The sequence below is a fragment of the Sander vitreus genome, chromosome 1 (assembly GCF_031162955.1).
Source record: "Sander vitreus isolate 19-12246 chromosome 1, sanVit1, whole genome shotgun sequence".
NCBI lineage: Eukaryota > Metazoa > Chordata > Actinopteri > Perciformes > Percidae > Sander > Sander vitreus.
Window position 1 is genome coordinate 15,446,863 of NC_135855.1, and position 24,558 is coordinate 15,471,420.

The following is a 24,558-nucleotide window of genomic DNA, read 5'->3' on the forward strand; positions in this document are numbered from 1 at the left end:
ATGCCCACAGACACTGTCTGGATCAGTGGTTCTCAAACTTATACACGGCGTATGGACTTGGGGTTGACTTGCCATTTGGTCCTGTATGCTGACCTTGGTCCAGACTTTGAGAAGCCCTGGTCTAGACAAAAACAAGGATGTGTGGTGATCCACATCTAATCCACATTGTTGTATACGCTGTATACCCATTGATCTTTGTATATCTCTGTATATCAGGCCATCCTTGCTCACCTGGTGAAGTGTATTGCCGGAGAAGTCGCTGTAGTGAGGGATGTGGAGGCCGGTGAGGGCGGAGCCAGGAGACATCTGTCCCGTACCATCAGTGTGACTGGCAGCACAGCAAAAGACACCATTGTGGCTGGCCGTGATGGGGGCAGGGACTACACAGAGATCAACTCCATCCCTCCCTTGCCCCTCTATTCCCTCATATTGGCTGACCTAGACACCTCGTACAAGGGAGCGGAAGAGGCTGCTAAGGGAACTAAGGGGACCGTCGGTGAGGGATCCCAGAAGTCCGCAGAGGACCAGTATGCTGACCTCTTCCAGGTAGGTAGAGTTAAGAGAGCTCTGATTATGGTATTAAAGGTGTAGTCCAATAATACATTTGAATCCTTTCCTACTGTGTTAACAGGTGCAAACAGTTACCACAGATGATTTTGTGAACTTTGCCACCGACAAGCCAGAGAGGAAGTCACGAGTTATCAACCTATCTCAATATGGACCTACCTACTTTGGTCCGGAGCATGCTCAGGTATTGCTGTATTTTTTAGAAGAGGATCCCATTTTAAAAAAAGAAAGAAAGGAAATTGCACCATAAATCTAGACTATTTATAACATAATTCTGAGGTTCTGGTTGCTTTCTTTCTTCCTTTGTGTGTCAAGGTATTGTCCAGTCACCTCATGCACTCCAGTCTACCAGGACTGACCAGACTAGAGCAGATGTTCTTGGTGGCCTTGGCTGATACTGTTGCAACCACCAGTGCTGAGGTCACCAGCTCCACTGATCAACAGTACACAGGTCAGCATATGTGTGTGTGTGTATATAGGTTCCAATCATATTTGTGATATGGACGGTGGATTGTATAACAGAGTAAATATAACCTATTGCACCAAGGTCTACTGGGGTTAAGGACTGCTGTGTCAATATTCCTTGAACAGGAGTCATCACCACATTATTTCAAACCGCAATAAACACTCTGGGCCTATCTTGCACCCGGCGCAGCGCAAAGCCCAACACAAGTGTCTTTGCTAGTTTAAGACCGTCCAGCGCCCGCGTCGTGTAAATAGCAAATGCACCTGGGCTAATCTGTGCGCCCATGGGCTTGCTGGTCCTACAGGGAGATGTGTCCAGGTGCATTCTTGGCGTATTAGTATCTTGAGGCAGCGGAAAGTGATCACGCCATTGACCCACAAAAACCTGGTATAAAGTCAATAACGCAGCATTTCATTGTTATTTTAACAGCACATTAGTAAAATGCGCCTAGACTCGTGCACAGCACGAGCTTAGGCGCACACACAGGGACGCACAGCAGCACACAAACATGCAAAAGATTAAAAATAAAAATATTACAGTGTGAAATAGTATTATATGATCTGCTCGCACGCTTTCACTTCACACACAAGCAGATCAGTTTCTTCTCCTGAAAATCTCTCCTTCCTGCGTAGCAAATCTGCCATCATAGCAACACGCCAAGGTACAAACGCGCCTGGCTTTAAAAGGGAATGAGAGATGACACTCTGATTGGTTTATTGCATGTTACGCCCCAAAACACATGTATAATTAATTAAGATTAAACTAAGTACAACCCTTTTGAACCATGCGCCCAGTGCACAGACATTTTTTTCCGCCATTTAACTAGCAAAAGTGGATTGGTACACTCTCTAAACACACCTGCGCCTAACGCTGTACGCTTAGATCGTTAAAATAGGGTCCTCTGCCTTATAATGTAACACATCACTAAATTAACCATCCACAATGTGTTTAGGTTACTTCTGATGCTTGATTCTCATTACAGCTATCTCTGTTTTGTAGTGACTAGTGACATAACAAAAGATCATGGTTTGCTGACATCTTCTCTTTTTTCTAGTGTCCACACAACTTGTTGCTTTTAATCATTTTAGTTTTTAGCTATTTTCAAGTGTTGACTTTAATGCTCACATTCATGTGACAGTCACCGGTGGCAATCTAAGCTCTTACATTTAGGAGTTATTTCATGTACAAGAATCCTCCCCATTGAAGTGACTTTTAGCAAGAGATGGACCCGCTCCAGAGCCATCATTCTGTAGCTGTCCCTACGAGACGACTTTGCTACAAAATCCTTTGCAGATGAATTATTTTTGACTTTGTATGTAAGATATAAGATGCACTCATACCTGCGGAATGGGCTTGTATTGTAATTTGGCATGTTGGCCTGCCTTAATGTCTACCAGTCCATTAACTGTTACCCTTGGTAAGAGATTGTATTAAAGTTGACTGAAGGTTATAGACATAAAAGCTAAGCATAGTTTTCCTTGATTGTGTGTTCAGGGATATAGTTGATCTCCAGCCATCAAATCTTTACTAACATAAACAACAGTGATTATACTCCACACATGTTCCTCTTTAACTGTATATATACAGACACTGCACCTTTTCCATTATCTTTGTCTTTCTCTTCAATTTTCCATTCTTTTTATTTAGTCTTTTGTGAGGAAGACATAAGCAGGTTGTTCCAGGGCCAAGTATGGTAGTAGTAAGGTTCAGGGTCAAGAGACAGTCTCTGACAGGATCGCATAAACTCAAGTGATACTGGAGTTTTGAAGGGCGTTGCCTTGTGCCATTTTAATAGAGTGGTTATAACAATGACAAAGCTGACAGCTCCCTGGTGTTGTGTTTGTGTAGGTGGCGAGGCTCTCGATGAGTGTGGACTGAGGTATTTGCTGGCCATGCGTCTTCATACCTGCCTGCTCACTTCCCTGCCCCCCCTCTACCGCATGCAGCTGCTCCATCAGGGTAAACCACACTGCTCATTATACTGCTGCTGTGACACAAATAAAAAACATTGTTTTGTATGACAATAATACCACTATATTGCCAGATTGTGTGGTGATGAGATACAGACCTCTTGTGCATTTAATCTTTGGAATGAACTTCAGACATCTCACTCTCTTCTTATCGCTCTATCTCTTTGGCAGGCCTATCAACATGCCACTTTGCATGGGCTTTCCACTCGGAGGCCGAAGAAGAGCTGCTGAACATGGTCCCAGCCATGCAGAGAGGCGACCCACAGTGGTCTGAGCTCAGAGCTGTTGGAGTGGGATGGTGGATACGCAACATCAACACTCTGAGGAAAATGGTGGAGAAGGTACTAGGACAACTTCAGACAAAATTGACAGTTTCTAAAATAAGGAATGTGATGCAAACAACTAACTTGAAAATGAAATATGAACTCTATGGGCTATGGACAACAAAGGTACCTGTGATATTTTAGACCATTTGCAAAACATTCTGCACAGGGGGAAGGTTGGTGGACAAATAACAGGTGTACCGACAATTTAATAACGTACTTCAAAACAGCTTTGTAAAGCTTAAAATGTTTCCTTTTATTGTTTCAGATAAGTTGTAGTTTCAGCTATATTAGAGTATTTTTTTGTAGTACTTTGACAGTAAAATGCAATCAGTTAGAACATAGCCATTAGCTACCTTTTAGAAATACCAGAGTTGAACAAGCATGTCTCAACAAAACAAAGACATTTAAAAAAACGATTTATATTAAAGCTTTAGTGCATAGTTTCTGTCGCCCCCATGAGGAATTCTAAGTAATGACAACAAAACTGTCCGCGCGTCCATGTGATACAAGCCTTACATGACCGCGCACCCCCCCTCCACCCAGTTGCTAGTAGCCAAGGAGGACACGCAGGATTAAAAAAGCATGATGGACTCTTCAGAAGAGATAATTACTCTCGAGTTTCTGCGCGGGAAAATCACCGGACGACACAATCTTCTGAACATAGCCATACTGAGAAATACAGAGAGAGTTGTGTGGAGCTGATAGTCTTAATTAGCTTTATAGCAACTCATTTGGCAATGGCTTGAATGTAATGGACGTTCATTAATATCAAAAAGTTACGCTCTAAAGCTTTAAAATATATCTTTAAAAATAGAGCATTTAGGTCTTTCATATGTAGACCCCCTGTAGTTCAGCCATCAAACCTATGCTGATTGCAAAATTAAAAGGCATTGTGACTCTCTGTACTAACCAACTGAATTGTACATTGATTTTGCAGGAAGCACGCCGTTATAATGATAAGCACCTATGATTATTGTGAAGAGCAAAGCTATTGTACATAGGTCTTTAACAGTAGCTAAATAAGGGAAGCATTTGTACTGCCATGTGTGACGATCTGCAGTGAGTGTTTTGATATTTCGATTCCTATGTTGTCTTTGAAGTGCATTTAACATCATTCCAGCAAATAAGTGATAACTGTTATTATTGATTGAGTAACTGTAACGTTTGTGTGTAATAAGGTAGGTAAAGCTGCGTTCCAGAGACACAACGATCCTTTAGATGCTGCTCTGTTCTTCTTGGCCATGAAGAAGAAAGCTGTGCTGTGGGGGCTCTTCAGGTAGGACATTGTTTCTGAACATATAATTCTTTTTTAATTGAGTTACTGTTTAGTTTCAATAAAGTTTCTCACAAAACCTTTATGTGATACTGAGCCATGTGGTTTTTCTCTCTCTCTCAGGTCTCAGCATGATGAGAAGATGACTCAGTTTTTCAAGAACAACTTCACCGAAGACCGCTGGCGAAAAGCAGCTCTGAAAAATGCTTTCTCCCTGCTGGGAAAGCAGCGCTTTGAACAGTCCGCTGCCTTTTTCCTACTGGCTGGATCACTCAAAGACGCTATAGAGGTGTGAACAGCACACACATTTTTACATTAAACAACAGCCAAGATACACAGACATAGCTTATTACTGTTGAGTCTGCTTCATTGTCATTTCCCTCACAGTGGACACTTGGCATAGCCTTGTTTTATGGAAATACAATATAGAGTAAGGTGTGTTTGTATGAGAGTTTATTCACTCCATTACTAATAGTGCAGGTATGTTAGAGAAAAGTCTAAATTACAATGATAAGATGCATAACAAGCCTGTACAGTTTCCCGTAGCCAGGGTTTTCATACTGCAGTCAAAATATGCAGATAGTAAAAAAAGGAAATGGAAGCATGAGCTTTGAATGCTTCAGCTCCATATATTGGTTACAGTGCACATTACTACCTCACACTTCCTTAAAGTTCTGCACTTTATTGCTTACTTAATACTAAATACTTTACATTTCTTACTTAAACTGCAGATTTAATCCGGTCTTACCTCTCTGCTGTTCCATGTTGTGTAGGTGTTGCTGGAGAAAATGGAGGATCTCCAGTTAGCCATGATAGTAGCAAGGCTGTACGAGGCTGACTTTGAGAATTCATCCACCTGTCAAGGCCTCCTTTATGAGAAGGTCCTGGGCTGTAACAAGGATGGAAGTGGTTACCACTGTTCCAGGCTGCACCCTGACCCGTTCCTCCGCAGCATAGCCTACTGGATCATGAAGGATTATACCCGAGCCCTGGACACGCTGTTGGAACGAATCCCCAAAGAGGACGATGAGAACCCTGGTCAGTTTGTTGCACATTTCTGTATTGCACAGCAAGATCCACTAAAACCTGTAAAACCTCTGCTCGTTATTTGCATTGTGTGCTTTAGAGGTGTGAATCTTCACTGATCTCCCGATTCGATTCGATTACGATTATCATGTCTTCGATTCGATATCTCGATGCATCACGATGCGTCAAATAAATATTTCTATTAAAGCCATATAGGATATTTAATTCATAGCTTTTCAAGCTTCAAAAACAAAACATTCTGCAGTGCTCTAATACTAAATAAATTGGATACATAAAACTGAGCACTGAGCACATGGCACTTCCTGAATGTGCAAAACATAACAGAATATGTAAACAGAAAGGTTGTTAGGCATACATTAAATTGTAAACGGAAATAATCGATTATGGCCCGGCTGATTATTGATGCAGCATCGTCCATGTCCACGATTCGATGCATCAATTATTTGATTAATTTCAACACCTCTAGTGTGCTTTGTGTAAAGGCTTTGTCTTTCTCCTTTTCTTCATCCCTCTGTGATAGATGTGATGGTGAAGGCTTGCAACCCTGTGGTGTTTAGTTTCTATAACTACCTGAGGACACACCCTTTGATCATCCGTCGCCACTTTGCAAATCCAGAGGGTACTGCAACAACTGTGGGCCTCACTGCTGAGAAAAGCAGCGCAGTTGAGATCAACCTTATAGAGCGCAAACTGTTCTTCACTACTGCCAATGCACACTTCAAGGTGGGCTCATCAAAAATATATCTCAGTCCAATCCAGTTATTCTGATACAGTTGGGACCTAGTACTGTATCTATCTCTACAGTTGTTTTACAGACTGATAAAGTGTTAATTACAAAAGAAAACATGTGAATGTTATATAGCAAATGTTTAGTCATGGTTTTAATCATATCTAAATCTTCTGTAGGTGGGCTGCCCAGTTCTGGCTCTGGAAGTGCTTTCTAAAATACCTAAAGTTACCAAGAAATCTAGCTCCTCACCTCTCAGCAAAGCTTCATCCAAAGCCAACTTGAACTCGAGCCAACCCCTGGAAAATGGCACCCAGGGAGGCGTGGAATGGGGCTCCCCTGCAGCCAATGCCTGGGGAGGAAATGATAGTGTGGGTGGGTTGGACTGGAGCCAGCCTTTGGTCAAGGTGGAGGACGACATTCTGAAGCTGGACTGGGAAGAGGACAAGGAAGATGATGATGAAGATGAGGATGATGATGGTCTGACCATGAAGAAACCAGAAGTTTTAGAGAGTGGCGGCCCCAACCTGCAGAGAGAGGACCCACAGGTAGGAATAATATTCGTGGGGTACCAAAGACGTCACTTCCAACGTGCTCGGCGCCATATTTGTTCCCGACACAGGGATAGAGCTAGGCTACAGATACAGACGTTTTTAGATACAGTCATGGCAACAGCGCTATCTAAATGAGACAGAAATACATAGTTATTTGGTAAAAAACATTGGTTATTGGTTGTAATCCATATTTATTACCTCCAACTGTATTTTACCTTGTACATAATCCATCCCCGTAGATATCCCACCAGAGATAGTCTGAAGGCTTTCAAGAGTACAGATGTCTATCAATACGCCGTTGCAGGATGGGTGAAAGACACCGAGATATGACACTTATAAAATATATATACATACATATATATATGTGATAACAGGACATCAACCATGTTATTTTGGTGGTGGTTAAGTCTAGATTGATTCATGCTAGTAGCTAGCAAGTTTTTAGTTAAAGGGCTAACAGCTGGTTACATTACAGAGTTAAATCAAAACATTTTTTGGAAACATTTGTATTAATGAAAATAAATTATGAACCACAGTGGAACACACAGAAGCTATCGGACATATTGATATAGCTGAAGTGATACATCGGGTTAAACCATAGACTGTTAATATTAATGGACAGTGCATGTGTGACGTCACCCATTGGTTTGTGGAGATCTGCTATCCGTTGTCGAGTTTGCCGTTACGGGTGCAGCCATCCTGGTTGCGGATGTGATGATTTTAGATGAGAGGGAGGAGCCACTTTACGTTACACACTTTCACTGGCAATCACATCATAGCCACACCCCACTTTCTCATAGACTTCTACAGAAACCGACCTCCTTTTGCAACCGCATGTGTCTCCCCCTGCTGGAATTCAGATAGAATGCAGGTTTAAGGCACTTACACGCATTTGCAGCACTTCACCGAACCTGATGCTTTGCCCATTAATATTAACAGTCTATGGGTTAAACGGCTAAATGTGTTACATCACTCTGGAGTTAACTTATTGGAAATGTTTGGATCACATCAGCTGTGCCGGTGACACGGCGTAATGTTAAAAATAGCTGCTACACGTGAATTTCGCGGACGATCAAAAGCTAAATCTGTCGAAAGACAAAATATTCAGCTGGCACTGGCAAATATTTATTATTTAGTTATCTTAGTTATAACAAGATTGAGCTAGAAAAGCAGTTTTGTGTTTATATGTGTGGTATTTATTCAATTTGGGAAATCCCACGATCTATACAAAGCTAACGTTAGCTCAATTGACTGGCTGACTAATGTTAAACTCTGTTGCTTGAAGTTCGCGGACGTGTAGTAGCTAAATCTATCCATTAAAAAAAAATAAAAAATCAGCAGATATCTTAGTTACAACACGATTGAGCTAGGAAAGCAGTTTTGTGTTTATATGTGCGGTATTTATTCAGTTTAGGAAATTCTACAATCTCTACAAAGCTAATGTTAGCTTGAGTTGGCTGGCTGATTAAACAGGGACCAGAAATCGTCTCTGTTGCTTTAAGTTTGCGGGCGAACTTTCTCCTTTGGAATGGAATAAAATTGTAGTCCGGGGGTTCTTTTACGACTGTTACTACAGCCAACAGCACGGCATATGCCAGGCATATTGTACTAGTGTGTTTCGCGTATCCATCTCCTCTAATAGTTGTGGTTGCTGACGTAGGTCTCTGTAGGTATCACTGTGATGTCAGGTGGTCCCTATGAAGATCTAGAATCCATTACAACAATTACTGGAATGTTTGTAGGATAGGATGAGTATACATACTTGAAACATTAAGGAGTTCTCTTTTTTAAATATAAACTATTTTTTTTTTTTAAGTACATAAAAAAGTTAGAAACTTATTTCTAAGGTATTGCAAAGTTATTGTTCAGTTTTAATTTATAAACTTCAGCCTGTCTCTCTTTAACTAGAACAGCAAACACAGACTCAAAATGTTCCATGCTGACTTAACTGGGATATACAGTAGGGGCATCAAGTGATTCACAACCCAGAATGTTGGCATTCAAATGAAACTCATTTAGATTTAACATCTCAGACAAAAGTACTGGCATGACACTGGGCCAGGAGGGGTTCTAATATATTAGGAGATAAGACTTCCTGTAAGACTTCAATCGTTGCTATAGATATGACAAATAATGAGGTATTGACCCTCAAGTTCTTAATGGAATTCAAATTAGTAATTTGCAAAATAAAGCCTCACAATGTTAAAAAAATATATATATATTTTATGGTGAAGTCTGCACACAGATCTTATTTATGGAAGAATAATGAATTGTGTTGAATTTGGATTTGGAGCCCTGAAGACTCCAGACTTCACAGGAATGCTCCTGTAAGGTCAGCGAGTCTGCAAGGTGCGGCCCTTTTCCTAAAACTCAACTTTCATATGTTTCAGGGTGAGTCAGAGGTGGACGTGATAGCAGAGCAGCTGAAGTTCCGCGCCTGTCTGAAGATCCTGATGACAGAGCTGCGTACTTTGGCCACAGGCTTTGAGGTGGATGGAGGGAAGCTCCGCTTTCAGCTCTACAGTTGGCTAGAGAAGGAGATAGCAGCCATGCATACAATCTGCAACTACAAGGTACACTTTGATCATATTTGATGTGATGTATGCAACTTTATATTCGCTTGTGTGTTGTTTTTTTTCCTGGTTGACCATGGTTATTCAACATAAACTGTGTTTACACAAAGGTGGAGGGGAAGGAGGAGGATTCAGAGGTGGAGCGCTGGAGAGAGCGTACAGCATCAGTGGACATATCAGACGATGCCCTGGAGCGCACAGAGGCCGGGGCCTATGAGCGTCACCAGATGGAGCGACGTCGTCTTCAGGCCAAGCAGCAGCACTCTGAGAGGCGCAAGGCGTGGCTGAGGAAGAACCAGGCCCTGCTAAGGGTGTTTCTGTCCTACTGTAGCCTTCACGGAGCCAAGGGAGGAGGAGTCACCTCTGTTCGCATGGAGCTTCTATTTCTTCTGCAGGAGAGCCAGCAGGTACACATACACACTCATAAAAACATATATGTTATGTAATTCTACTGGATTAATGCAACAACAAAAAAATCTCTCTTCAGCTAAAATAAAATCTACATCTTCCTGTCTCACTCTGTAGGAGACCACAGTTAAGCAGCTGCAGTCTCCTCTGCCTCTGCCTACTACACTGCCTCTGCTATCAGCTTGCATTGCCCCCACTAAGACGGTCATAGCCAATCCAGTTCTTCACCTCAGCAACCACATTCACGACATCCTCCACACCGTCACCTTAATGGAGACCCCACCGCATCCTGACATCATGGATGATCGGGTCAGTATAGACTCTGCAGCCTTTTTCTACAGTCATCTGAAGTTGTTCATTTTAATGTTTAATAAGGTAAATGTGTCCGTTTTTTCAACCTCAGGTGAATGCTCTGCACACTCTAGCAGCATCTCTGTCTGCTTGCATCTATCAAGCACTGTGTGACAGCCACAGCTACAGGTAACTGAGCCTCTGCAGTGCAGTGCCACAGCCCTAACAGTCTGCCAGATTTTATTTGCCTTCCTGAAAACAAAAATGTCTTTACAACACCATAGGGGCTTTTTTTTTGGTGTGTATTGGTTTCACTATTTGTTCCCCAAAGTACAATCTCACTGCTCCCTTTTCTCTCTCCTATACAGCATGATTGTAAGTTAAAGTAGTAGTTAAACATGTTGGGGAATTTGCTCTTGATCCTAAGCTTAGCTAACCGCACCCAGAATCTATCACAAACAAAGAGATTGAAATGTATGTACTCATTTCCTTCTAGAAAAAAAAGCCAATGACTGTGTTTCCTAAAATGTTGAACATACTCTACATGTTTTTATGGTTGTTGTGACTCACGGCTTACCTTTCTGTTGTTGGCTTTTCAGCAGCCAGACAGAAACCAACCAGTTCACAGGGATGGTGTACCAGGGCCTGTTGCTCAGTGAGAGGAAACGACTCCGTACAGAAAGCATAGAAGAACATATAACTCCCAACTCTGCACCTGCACAGTGGCCAGGTAACTCCCTGTGTTACCAACCACTGGCATTTCTTGGGGTTAGATTGAGTTAGACTCTTTACTAAAGGCAGAAAATAAGAAATACTATTTAAAAAAGTGACAATTTTGCTATCGGGGGAATGGCTCTTCAATAACATTTTGGTCTTTATACTCTCAAGAGTTGTTTTAATGAGATTAAAGATAGATAATTTTCCAGAAGACTCACATAATGCATAGACATGGCAAATTACATATGTGTGAGCATCAAAGACATTATTCAGAGTGAATATAAAAAGCAGAGAGAGCAGAGCAAAGCAGGCAGTCTGTGTTTATGCAGAGAGGCAGATGGTGTTCTATAATAGGAGCTTCATGGCCTCTGGGAAGGAAACGGAAAGACAGAGACTGATCACGCCATCTTGCAAATGTTCCATAAACGGGTTCTGTATTGTGCAGAGATGGTGTTTTGTTCTGTTGAAGAAGTGTTATAGAGTGTCGTCTATCTTTTACTCAAATGCCATATTGTGTGTATGTATGTCCTCTCTCTGCAGGTGTGTCATCCCTGATATCTCTGTTGACGTCTGCCAGAGAGGAGGACCAGCCGAGGCTCAACGTGCTGTTGTGTGAAGGGGTCATGGCTGTTTATCTTGCACTGCTCATTCATGGCCTGGGCACTCACAGCAGCAATGAACTCTTCCGCCTTGCTGCACATCCCCTCAACAACCGCATGTGGGCCGCTGTCTTTGGGGGAGGGGCCAAAGTCGTTATTAAGCCAAAGAGGCCTGAGGCCCCACCAGGTAGAATTATTACTTAGTTATTATTTTTTTAATTACTAATACCTTTATATCCATCATCACCATCATTGTTGTCTTTTGTCCACCTTCCTGGTCTTTATAATCTGTCCCTGTCCATATACTCTTCCTTGCCGTTGTCCTCTTCTACTTCATCTGTTGACTTTCTACATTCTGACTTATTTCTGATCTAAGGCAATGCTCCCATCGCTCCGACCTGTCTACATAGTTACGTATACATACACCTAGTTGTGTCCTGTTGATGCTCCTAAGATGCTGCTGCTTTGTAGTGTCTTGTGTGAGTGTGCCCTCTGCCCTGTGTCCCAGTGCCAGCTGATTTTGAGGCAGCCAGGCCAGAGGACTCTCAAGAGGCAGGAAGACCTGAGCAGAGCAGCTTCACCCCAAACCCCACTCCCACCCCCACTGAAACCCACCGCCCCAAACGACCCCCTCCTCCCGTTTCAAGGGGAGAGGGGTTGGGCACTGTGGCACCAGCAACTAAAGCCAGCTGTGAGTAACTGGGCTGGTGGATTGCAGTGCTGGTTTGCGGGATTGCAGTGCATGGTAATTGTACAGGTTTGCATTGTTGCCGATGCTTGACTTACCCCCCCTCTCTCGTGCAGCTACTATTGAATGCCCATAACAAACAACAAAGCTCACTAATGCTATGAAGACATTGTCGTCTGTGTTCTGTGTTATGATAAGACAACAGCTGTGTGTGTTTGTGTGTGTGTGTTTGTGTGTACTGCATTGCATGTACGTTAATGTCCTCCATGCTCATCTCATTGTGTCATTCCTATTGTGCCATCAAAGCAACAGCTGGGCCTAGCAAGGAGTGTTCAGAGGCCAAGGCTGATCAGCCCTCTCAGACTAAATCTGAATCTGAGACTGAACCAGGTACACCTTGAGAGGCTATTAGACAATGAAATACTATTGTAGAGCTGTAACTGCATAACTAGTTCTGTTTTGTTTGTTTGCAGCGTTAAAAAAAAAAAAATGTGAATGGACTCAAGTTTCTGTATATCAGTAGTTTGTAGTAGAGGTAATAACTGTATCATAAACTGATAGTAGCTTTTGTGTGATAGCTGTTTGTCTGCATCAGATTTTTAGATTGTGCTGTGGATACAAGAAAACGCTTAGCACATGACTGCTGAACAAATTTGCCATCATTGTTTGATGTGTTTTCTGTGTGTATTTTGTGCCACGCACTACATCAAATATACACTGATTCCATTATGTGTAGTATCTGTGTCTAACTGCACTGTCTACTCTGGTTTATGTCTTGTCTTGTTTTGTCTGGTACGATCCCAGAATTTGTCACCCAGGATAATGGTGCAGGTCTGTGCACAACATAGTGTGTCTTGCCCTGTGCTTCCATCTTAAATGTCTGTATTTGTGCTTTCTGGATTTCTTTTCCAAGTCCTATAACATATTTTTTTTTTTGAGTGCTATGACTCATCAACGTCATAGAACAAAAAGTTTTAACTGTAAAAATGTATTATTCAGCTCTATTGTGGATGGAGATTATACTGTCCTCTGTGTAGGGTGTGGGTGCAGTTCAATTCCTCCTGATCTATTTCTTGACCTTCTTTTGGCTTTAAAATGAATCTCAGCTTGACTTCATCATTTGTACAAAAGTGCAGCATACTGCAGTCTGCTGCAAACTGACCTTATCAGAGTTCATTGTGTTAGAAAGATACCATCTCTTCGTTCTTCTCCTCCCACAGTGGCTCCCCCACAGCCCCCAGCGGAGGATGTGGACCGATACAGACGTAGGTTCAACATGAGGATGCTTGTTCCTGGACGCCCTGTAAAGGAAACACCAGCCACCCCACCTCCTGTGCCCACAGAGAGACCCGCATACAGGGAGAAGTTCATTCCCCCAGAGCTGAGCATGTGGGACTACTTTGTGGCCAAAGTAAGACATTAAATTCCACATATGTGGAATCGACTAATGAGATCTGTGACTCATACTCTGAAGGTTATTAATAAGTTATTCCTCAATCTCTCACTCTCCATCTGCCTTTTTCATTTGCTTTTTCTCTTCCCTCATTATTTCCTCCCTCTCAGCCCTTCCTGCCGCTGTCAGACAGCAATGCTCTGTGTGACTCAGACGAAAGCGGCGCAGAGGATGATGAAGATGATGACGACGCCTTCCTTTCTGACACACAGATAACGGAGCACTCTGACCCCAACTCCTACAGGTGGGGCTCACCCTGTTTTATTTTTCTGCCATGTAATTCGAAGACTCTGCTTTAGATTTTAAACTTGCATGTCTGTCTGTGTGGTACATAGTTGGGCTCTGATCCGCCTGGTCATGGTGAAACTGGCTCATCACAACGTCAAGAACTTCCTCCCTCTCACTGGCCTTGACTTCACAGGTACACACTATCCTCCCCATTGATCCCAAACAGATCCTTAAATCTAATATACAGTAAGAGCTATTCTTTATGAAGATGCATTGAAATACTTTAGTATAATTTGATAATCATTTGTATAAATATACATAAATAAACAATCATTGTCATTGCTGCTGCCTGTACAGAGTATATACTGTAAGTCTATATGCGTTTGTGTCACAGACCTGCCAGTCATCTCCCCTCTTAGCAACGCTGTGTTAAAGACTATAGAGAATTGGGAGCAGCTTCTGCTGGAGCGAATGAACAGCTTTGACGGGCCACCTCCCAACTACATCAACACTTACCCTACTGACCTTAGCGCAGGAGGTGGCCCCGCCATACTCCGACACAAGGCCATGCTGGAGCCAGACAACACACCCTTCAAGTGAGTATTAAATCATACATACAAAAATATAGACACACTCTCACACGCTAGGGCTGTAAGCAAGAGCATTTTACATTGTTTTAGTTGACTTCAGAATAGATTAATCAATCCTATCATTAACACTACTTTAGAAAGAGTGAATGACAGCAAATGAAAGGTTTACTGTACTACCACTGCAATACTAACGCTAACACAAACTAACTCACGTTCCAAAAGAACTTTTAGTGTAGCTCAGGAGCCCACCTAGGTACAATTTATTCACCAACAAATAGATCAATCAAATGCTTCATGCCACATCAACAATGCTTAAATGCGTTTCACATAACACAGGACAGATTTCAGTCACTCATGCCATATCAGATCATATCGTATTCCATTCAATTGAAAATAAACCATGACATAAGTGGATGCCCCCATAAGTGACCAACGTATGTTTGTTCATATATTTTCTCTCAGGACAAAGAACCATCAGTCCTTTCCAGCCCGACGTCTTTGGCATTTCCTGGTCAAACAGGAAGTTCTTCAGGAGACTTTGATCCGTTACATCTTTACTAAGAAAAGGAAGCAGAGTGAGGTCAGCAGTCCACATGCATGTACAAATATCTGCTTGTTTTTTTCTTCAGTTCAGTGTTCATTAGCCATGGTGATTAAATCCACCATTGTTTTATTTAACAAGTCATGTTAGTTCATATTTACACCAAAATGCTTGCTTTTGATGGGTTCTTTTATTTCCCCTAACACAATTACCATATTGGCCTAAATACAAGCATTGCCTCAAAAAAAATCATTTTTATTAGTGGGTTTGTCTCACATTTAACTACGAGCGGTTTAAAAGTGATCTATAAAACAAAATGACCCTTTTGACTGGCTCTAGTTACTGTCACTAAACTCTAAATTGCCAGGATCTACATATTAAGAGACATTGTGACAGTGTTGAAAAAAGTAGCTTAAAGATTATCTTGATGATGGTGATTGATGAGAAATGTAATAGTCATCAAACAACTGACATGCAGCTAAGAAATGTAGTGACAGCATGTCATGTTAGAAGACAGCAGAAGCCTAAACAATGCAGTCAGAGAAAAGATGTGAAGTGTGCAAATATGTGACTAAAAACAGAACAAAGTCCTGTTTATTATTAAAGGTGTTATTTATTGAAATACCTAAATAAGAATGTAATGTTGCTATTCGTTTGTTTTTTGAATATGAAAGGTATTTCAAAAGTCAGGGACATTATATATGGACCAATTCAGTATATATTTTACTTTCACTTTAATTATTTTTGCACAGCATGCCTATCGCTAGTTACCCATAAGAATGCAAAACAGAATGTACACACTGTCCACAGTCTTTTGCATTGCAAGACACTTGAGATTGGAGATGGTGATTTATAGAGGTCTTTATCCGAGGCCTTAAACTTTGATCATTTGCCTCAGTAAATGAATATATTGTAATACACGAGAAGTGCTCACTGAGCATGTATCTCTCTTGTTGTTGGTATTTGTTTTATCGTCATTATCATTGCTTTGACTCCTTAGACTTCTTAAACCAGGTATTGGACAGTTCACTGCCTTCTTAGATGTCATTATTATGTAATCACTTTCATGACAGACTGCTACTGTAGCTGCCCATCCAAAATTAGACAATAATCCTATGGATTATGGTCCCATATGCTTGGTTTCTTAATTGTACAAAATTAATTTGCTAACCAGATTACTTTTAATTAAACTGTAGTGCCCAGATCCATAGTTGATATTTCCACTTATCCTGCTACATGAGGTGGACTGTGTTTAGACTTATTCATATTTTATCACCAAGTGTACATCAAAAATCATGTCAACCTTTTTACATTTTCTTTTCATTCCATGTTTTATTTTTTGTTTGTGCATGTTTTGTCTTGTGCCGTGTTGGTGTGTTTTGTCTTGTGCCGTGTTGGTGTGTTCTGTGTCTATATGGCCTGTGTGTGTGTTGTGTAGTCTGTAGAGAACCATATGGACCGTATAAGCCCAAACTGCATAGCAGGAGCTAGCAGTCCCTATAAGGTAGTATCATTTACTGTACCAGCCAAGGCCCTGGCTCTGTCTGTCTGTCTGTTTGGGAGAGTCACTGTAAAGCCAAGCTTGAAGGAGCTTGAAAGTGCATTAAACTTTAAATGAAGTAGTGTGCACCAATTGCACAGGGTTTGCATGTTACGGTTAGAGGTAGCACCTTTTGGGTGAAGCTCTTAATGTCTCCTCCCCAGCTTGGCCTGATAGTGACTGCTCTGGCCATTTTTCTGGCATAAAATCAGGCTCCAAGGCTTAAATCTAACATCTAATATTTTCCTTTCACTGGGACACCTACAGTATGACATCACTCACATAACCTGACATCCGATACCTAGCAATAAGACGTCTCCCTCTGTTTCTCACTCCTTTCTCCTCTCTAGCTGGACTGATTCTGCTGGGCCCAAAACAAAAGCTCCCCTTAAGAGAGTTGGTACATAAAGTAGAACTACTAACTTGCATGCTCACTGTCAGGGCTGTGAAAGGCTTGCTAATCATGGAAAGTGTTATCACCAGGAAATCCCGAATAAATAGTCAAATTGTCAATGTTTAATTACCTTTTACATGTGATTTCTCATCTCCACTGGTGAATGTGGCTTTACGCTACCTTTACATAAAGTGGGAATTATGTTTGGAGTAACTTGATGGCCCAAAGCAAGTGTTTTGGAAGTATATATATTTTCCGTCCTACTCCTCAAGGAAGAAATAGGCTTAGGAGTCCCCTACTGTAGCTTTAACCTTTGAACCTTAATGTATTGGTTTTCTTGGCTTTTCCAGGTGGAGGCAGATATGGGCTACCCAGGAGGCAAAGCTAAAATCATTCATAAGGAGTCTGATATAATCATGGCATTTGCCATCAATAAGGTAAGTTGTGTGTGTCCATAATTTCCTAATTATTTCCTAGGACGTTTTCTAGAAAGAACTATTTAAATTGGCACTAAGTAAAGGGTAAATAGATTACATAACCCTTTCCAGGAACCTTCCTCTAAAATGTATGCATATCTATATAATTTTCTTTCTAGGAAATTGGAGGAAACTTTTGCCAAGTCCACCTTTAATGCTCTTCCTCCCTCCTTGTCCCTCTCTGTCCCTTTTCCAGTCTAACTCCAACGAGATAGTGCTGGCCTCCACTCATGATGTTCAGGAGGTGGACGTGTCTACTCTGGTGGCTGTCCAGCCCTACACCTGGATAGGGGACGACCTGGATAAGGAGTCCCGCAGGTGAGATTCAGGGCAGATCATTGGTGGCATTTGTCTGTCCTCAAAGAAACTATTTCAATCATAATTTCAAGTTCTGCATCAATATTTGGCATGATGCTATATAGTAAGCATGATAAATGTAGCATGTTCTGGTTGCACACAAAGCAAATCACCAGTCCTAACTAGGGATGTCCCGAGCTGATCTTTAGAATCAGTATCAGGGCCGATCCGTACATATTTTAATGAATCGTATCGAGCCCGTTAAATGGATATAATTATTGGATCGGACTTGGTAACGGCAGATACCTAATGTAATAGAGGGTTCCGATTAGAATCGGGGTAAAAAATGTCAATTTTAGCAAAAACTTGAGATGCACCGATTACAACTTTCTAGGCAGATTCCGATTTCCGATTTTCTTTGAGTTAGGCCAGCCGATACCGATTTTACCCGATTACGATTTAATTTTTTCTAACCACTTTACAGCATACACAAATATTTATTTTCTATCTTTTCTTTAATAGAACATTTTGCACAGAACATAGAAAATGTTTTTGAATGGATCACTATAAAATAGAATTATATAAATTACTCCTGGTGTAGGAAATTCACACACTTCTAAAGTGCAATGTTAGAACCATTTCCTTCTTTTCACATCCAATATCCAACTAAAGAAAATGTGATTTTGGTTTTTGGTGTCGTCCCTCCACGCCCTACTTTTTCCTCGCAGGTGTTGCATATTGCAAACTTGTTATCTTCTGCACACACGCTGAAGAATTTCCAAACAGCTGACATGTTGCAGGTTAATTCACGAGGTTCCCTACATGTGCGAGAATAGCGCGGACACGCACTTCACATCGCGAGCGGGTATGCGCGACACACGGCGGAAAAGTTGAGAGAAAGGAAAAAGAGACTGTGCTGTCGCGGCCGTGTGTGTGTGCGTGCGTCCTTGAGAACTGTAACTCGTATAACTTATGTTGTCAGTTAATTGTAGCATTGACCGGCATGAAATCGGCATATGTCAGACTGACCTGCCGGTCGCCGGTCATGGCCGAGCACGTGAAAACCGGCCAATTCCGGTCACCGGCCGATCTATCGGTGCATCTCTAGCAAAAACTTATATGAATTTATTATAAATAATTGGTTAATCCATCTTTGCATTTTCCGCAGCGTTTCTGGGTACAGGTCACATTAATTTAACTGATTACATCTTAAGGAATTATTATTATATACTGCTGGGAAGTAATGAAAAAAATGTGATATAATGATAAATAATTCTAGGCCATATTGTCCCTACTGGTTTTCCATCATACTTTCATACTTTGGCCAATATGATTGTAAATAAGTATTAAATTGCTTTCTTTGTGGTATTAAAGTCTTAAATTTGACTTGGTGAACCCTGCAGACATCCTGTGAAATATGTGAATAGCAGAGTCTTTGTGCATCGTATATGTTTTAAACACCTCTATAAAGCATTCTCATTCATGGGTTACGGTTGTGTTTTGTTTCACAGCTCTGACGACATAGATCACCGTTCTTCTCAATCCAACATCGCCCAGTCAAGCTCTGTGCCCTTTGCACCACCGCAGATGCAAGTCTCTGCATCCATGCCATGGCTCGGTAGTGGGCAGACCAGCATGGGAGCCAGTGTGGTACGAGTCTATCTATGCACTAAAAAACACAGATATACAAAAATACAGCCAGACCAGGCAGTAATGGGTATGCAAATCTCAATAATAGCCAGTAGGGGGAAACTAAGTTCTGTTTTGGAGCCTATAGATGGCATAGAATATATGCTATCACTCTGCAGTCTTTCTTTTCATAACATGCATTAGATGCATAAGTAACGTTTTAGATGTAAACATGATGAAAACATATGATGCAAAATTAAAAAGGCAATTTTCCATTTGGATTTAATTCTGCAGTCTGTGGCTCCCTTCACATTTTCAGGAGAAGTTTGTATTTTTAATTCTTATCAATGTTGAGCCAAACTGAGCCGTGCCGACTAAACATCTGCCCTGCTGAGTCTATGGAGGCTGATACAGAGAGGGTTGTGTGTTTGCATCGCAGAGATGGACACTTATAAACACAGATAGCAGCAGCTCTCAGCCTGTAACCCAAGGTACAGATTTGCGTCACAATTGCACGCGGCGAGGGTTCTCCATGTCCCAGCCATGTTGATAAATTGTGGTGGTGGTGTGTGATACACTGAGCAAGACAGGACAGATGGATACATACAGGTTCAGTGGAATACTGAAGAGGCTTTCTTAAGTGGGCAGTAGGGTCTGGTTAGTTAAGATCCCAGCCATTTAATGGACTTTGAGTCTATAGCATTGTATTACTCAGCAGTAAAGAACTACCACAGTAAGACATTGTTCAACACTCCTAATATATGAAAGTAAGTGTAATAACAAATTAGTGGTAATGAATAGGACTGGGATTGATAAATCATAACAGAAATAAAATAGAAAAGGCAACATTTTCTAAAGGAAATGTAAGTTAGCTCGCTCACACGGAAATATGCAGGCATAAGCATGCCTGTATTTTTTTCCAATACAACAAGACAAAACTCTGACTTATTTGCTTGTCAATTTTAGTGAACATTTGTCAATAAGCCCTATTTGCAGGTTTCCCGCAGAACACAGATGAAAGTTTTTTACACCTTAAAAGCTATAATTCACCTTCTAGACATCATGCATTATAATATACAGTACATTTTGTTTGTTGTTTTTCAGATCATGAAGAGGAATCTAAACAATGTGAAGAGAATGACATCCCATCCCATATATCAGTATTGTAAGTGCCTACATTGAAGCCTCTGCATAGGAGGTCATTGTCAGTATACATTTTAATTTAATTGTTTTTCAATTAATTTCTCCCTTCCCCTACTTTGTGTCTGTCTCTCTCTCTCTCTCTCTCTCTCTCTCTCTCTCTCTCTCTCTATGTGTGCGCGCGTTACAGACATGACAGGGGCTCAGGACGGTAGTGTGAGAATGTTTGAATGGAACAGACCTCAGCAGCTCATTTGCTTCAGACAAGCAGGCAACGCTAGAGTCACCCGACTCTATTTCAACTCCCAGGGCAATAAGGTACACACACACACACACACACACACACACACACACACACACACACTACACCGCACCGTCTGTGTTTTGTCTATTCAATGTGATTGTTTTGATTGTTCTGTACTCTGCTTGTAGTGTGGAGTTGCTGACGGAGAGGGCTTCCTCAGTCTCTGGCAAGTCAACCAGACAGCCTCCAACCCCAAACCCTACCTGGTGAGATCACCTCCCACCTCTTTAATCACCCCCTCCCTCCCCCCTCCCCCAGCACACACATACACATCTTTAGACAAAAAACTAAATATGAATCATTAAAATGGATACGTTTGTTTTTCTTGTCCTGTTCCTGCTGACAGAGTTGGCAGTGCCACACTAAGACCTGCGGGGATTTTGCCTTCATCACGTCCTCAAGCCTCATCGCCACTGCCGGACAGTCCAGTGATAACAGGTCAGCATCTGCACAGAAGAAGATCACTATTAAAGACACTTAAGCTAATCTTTCTCTTTTGGTGTCTACAGTCTATGGTTGGTATCAACTGACAAATGTTATCCTTGGTTTACTTTGTCCACAGAAATGTTTGCCTGTGGGATACTCTGATTTCACCTAGCAATACCATGGTCCATGGTAAGAAATCCTAAATGCATCAAACAAGCCTATTTTAGGGTGGCTTACTTGTTAGAGCAAGCTCACATATATGGAGGTTTACTCCTCGACGCCACGGGTTTGACTCCGACCTGCGGCCCTTTGCTGCATGTCATTCCCCCTCTCTCTCCCCCTTTCATGTCTTCATCTGTCATATGAAAATAAATGCCTAAAAATGCCCCAAAAAATAATCTAAAAAAAACAAGCCTAATTTAATTATTTCCCCTGTATATCAAGTTGTTTTGTGATCCAATTTCACATTGTCCTCCAACCCTCCCCTACAGCGTTCCCCTGCCATGAGAACGGGGCCACTGTGCTGCAGTATGCTTCTAAACAGCAGTTGCTCATCACTGGAGGAAGAAAGGGATTTGTGTGCGTGTTTGATATCCGCCAGAGGCAGCTGCTACACACTTTCCAGGCCCATGACTCAGCCATCAAGGCCCTTGCACTGGATGCCTTCGAGGACTTTTTCGTCACTGGCTCTGCAGAGGGCAACATGAAGGTGCTCCGTCACTCCCTCACTGGCCTGCGAAAACGCATTTGCAGTCATACTTTGATTGTGCACAGAGGATTAATGTCTTATTCTAGGTTCAGACCTACTTGATAACATCTGAAAATCCTCTCTCATACCTACATTTAATCTATTATATTAATATATAGATAAATGCAGACTGATTCACTGATTCATCTGCTTTAACCACATTAAATATTGTTTCTGATGCTGATTTAAACGCTATTGTTTGTAGAGTGTGAAAAAGCGTATTTACTTTTTAAGCATTATTCTTCCTATGCATTTGCTTCAAGTATTTAGTTTGCTCTTATTGATAAAATCACCGAAGTGGCAGCACATTTTCCACCAAGATACCTTAACCGTTTTGGGGAGGCTTAGCCTTCCCTAGCCTCTTAATGCTTGTGATACAATGCTGGTTACGGTGAGGCATTTGTCAGTTTTGAAATCAGCTGTCAGCTCAATGAATTGGATGCTGTTTGATAAAGAACATAACCACTTTGAGAAAGTGTCACAGCACTAAAATTGAATTTGAAAGAAGAAAAAAGAAGGAAAAGAAACTTAGCCCCTGTTCCATCCTCTCTCCCTCTGCTTTCTCTGTCTCCAGGTGTGGAAGTTATCCGGCCATGGACTCATGCACTCTTTTAGCACCGAGCATTCCAAGCAGTCTATCTTCCGCAACATCGGTGCCGGTGTCATGCAAGTGGAAACGCGGCCCGGTAACCGCATCTTCACCTGTGGAGCAGACGGCACTCTAAAGATGAGGGTTCTCCCTGACCGCTACAATATCCCCAGCAGCTTGGTTGACATCCTGTAACGCCTACTTCCACTTCTGAGGGTCCAAAAGGAAATGAGACAGAAAGAAAAAACACAAAAAGCTTACGTAACACTTGCTAGGCATAAAAAGTATAATTAATTGGGGAAGAGTTAGTCAAAAAGATCACCATGCTTTTGGCATCTTTCAGAGTGTAATGGGTTTACTGTTGGTGTAAATCATATGCACAATGGAAACCAGAACTGCAGATATTTTTTTCCCCCCCAAAGGCTGAAGGCAGAGTTACAAGCAAAAGGTATCATACTTGATTTTAAAGCTAGATTTATTGTAATTTTATTGAAAAATCTCTACTGTTAGAGTGTGTCCATAGGGAAGCTATGCATGTCCTGTTCTCGTTACGCGGTGCAATCACAGGTCTATTGATAGTGCTCTGTAAAAGTGCTCAAGCAAAAATTTTAAAAGTGTTTAACTGTCGTCATTTTGTGCCCACAGCTGAAATCTCTTAGCATCTACTGTAACCAGCACTGTGGTTTGTTATTAAGTCAGTGGTTTCCAGTGTGAATCGAGTTGTTGGAATCTGCATTTTGTTTCAATGGTTTTACCCCACCCCCACCTGCTTTTTTGCCCGGCTTTTCTCAGCCCTTATGGAAGAGTTGATGGTGCATTGCTCCTATAGTGACACCCCTCCACCCCACCCCCCTTTCACTTGCTGCCCTTCACCCACTCTGGCCTCTTCTGGTTTGGGCTCGACCCGGCTCGGTTTGGTCCGTGTGTGTGTGTGTGTGTGTGTGTGTGTGTGTGTGTGTGTGTGTGTGTGTGTGTGTGTGTGTGTGTGTGTGTGTGTGTGTGTGTGCGTGTGCGTGATCTGTACGCCTGCACGCCTGCCCGCCCACCTGCCTTCAAATGCCTGTTTGTATGGCTGACTCACTGCTAGAACATTCCTGTTTGGAAGATGATGTGTTTTACTCCTGTGACTGTGATTTCAATGTTTCCATCCGTCTGGTCCAAACCTGAATGCCCCCCCTTCCCCCCAAGAGCAGAAACACAAAGGTTCACTTCTGGTTTTGCACAAGATATATATTATTTTTTATTGTATTTAAATTATTTATATGTTTGTGTTTGTTTGGTTGACCATTCCTGTTTAATGTATTGCCTTTTATTTTAGGGAATGTAAGGGTTTTACTGTATCTGACTGGGAGATGTGCAACACAGTCTACTGTATGTAAGTGTGTGTTACCTCGCTAGTTGTTTTTACTGTTTTATCCATAATGAATAGATATTTGCACTCAAATTCTGGAGACACCGTTTATTTCAAATAAATAGGATATTGAAGACGAAACTGTTATATACAAATGAATGTCTGGCTTTATTTGGCCTAGTAGTAAAACATTTGAAATAGTTTTAATATATAAATGATATAAATATATATATGAAATACCACAACAGCTTGTACAAACATGAAAGCATTTCTTTATTTTTTGGTTTGTATCATACCAGCTGGATTAGTTGTAACTTTTGTTAAGTGTATGTATGATATTTATTAAAGAGATTTGTGTTTCTCTCCCTCTTTCTGCCCACTATGTGTACTGTATGTAGCTTAAGTGTTTTACCAATGGTCCTACTGGTGTGTGTGTGCATGTAATAATGCAAAAGAAGCCAATATCATGGGTAGATGCTTACTAGGGCACTTGAGCCTGGAGGTGTGTGAGAGAGAACAGGTCATGGTCAGAGTTTTACCTTTGTAAAGTGAATAAATTCTTTTTATTTCATCAGGGTGATTTGTGTTTTTCTTTTGGTTTTTTTTGTGTCCAGAGGAATAAGCAACCAGCAGGGACCGTGCTACT

At 41.6% G+C, this 24,558-nt stretch overlaps 1 protein-coding gene across 10 annotated transcripts in view; it reads left to right on the forward strand.

Annotated features, from left to right (window-relative positions):
* dmxl2 (Dmx-like 2) overlaps nt 1-24,483 on the forward strand; it is a 44,957-nt gene extending 20,474 nt beyond the window's left edge. For 3 of the 10 annotated variants that reach the window (XM_078280963.1, XM_078280701.1, XM_078280786.1), the window contains exons 23-56: nt 217-546; nt 632-751; nt 883-1,018; nt 2,882-2,992; nt 3,175-3,344; nt 4,508-4,605; nt 4,726-4,891; nt 5,376-5,640; nt 6,170-6,372; nt 6,556-6,924; nt 9,321-9,503; nt 9,614-9,910; nt 10,029-10,220; nt 10,315-10,391; nt 10,802-10,932; nt 11,460-11,705; nt 12,027-12,209; nt 12,513-12,596; nt 13,427-13,617; nt 13,770-13,903; nt 13,995-14,080; nt 14,282-14,483; nt 14,940-15,057; nt 16,457-16,522; nt 17,303-17,389; nt 17,625-17,746; nt 19,237-19,375; nt 20,459-20,519; nt 20,685-20,812; nt 20,927-21,004; nt 21,145-21,236; nt 21,361-21,413; nt 21,716-21,933; nt 22,547-24,483. In XM_078280963.1, the coding sequence (XP_078137089.1) occupies nt 217-546; nt 632-751; nt 883-1,018; nt 2,882-2,992; nt 3,175-3,344; nt 4,508-4,605; nt 4,726-4,891; nt 5,376-5,640; nt 6,170-6,372; nt 6,556-6,924; nt 9,321-9,503; nt 9,614-9,910; nt 10,029-10,220; nt 10,315-10,391; nt 10,802-10,932; nt 11,460-11,705; nt 12,027-12,209; nt 12,513-12,596; nt 13,427-13,617; nt 13,770-13,903; nt 13,995-14,080; nt 14,282-14,483; nt 14,940-15,057; nt 16,457-16,522; nt 17,303-17,389; nt 17,625-17,746; nt 19,237-19,375; nt 20,459-20,519; nt 20,685-20,812; nt 20,927-21,004; nt 21,145-21,236; nt 21,361-21,413; nt 21,716-21,933; nt 22,547-22,756 (5,346 nt within the window). In that variant the 3' untranslated portion in view covers nt 22,757-24,483. The remainder of the gene's footprint in view (nt 1-216; nt 547-631; nt 752-882; nt 1,019-2,881; nt 2,993-3,174; nt 3,345-4,507; nt 4,606-4,725; nt 4,892-5,375; nt 5,641-6,169; nt 6,373-6,555; nt 6,925-9,320; nt 9,504-9,613; nt 9,911-10,028; nt 10,221-10,314; nt 10,392-10,801; nt 10,933-11,459; nt 11,706-12,026; nt 12,210-12,512; nt 12,597-13,426; nt 13,618-13,769; nt 13,904-13,994; nt 14,081-14,281; nt 14,484-14,939; nt 15,058-16,456; nt 16,523-17,302; nt 17,390-17,624; nt 17,747-19,236; nt 19,376-20,458; nt 20,520-20,684; nt 20,813-20,926; nt 21,005-21,144; nt 21,237-21,360; nt 21,414-21,715; nt 21,934-22,546) is intronic. The other 7 variants (XM_078281272.1, XM_078281321.1, XM_078280879.1 and 4 more) reach the window with 6 other exon arrangements.
* Nucleotides 24,484-24,558: the final 75 nt, after the last annotated feature.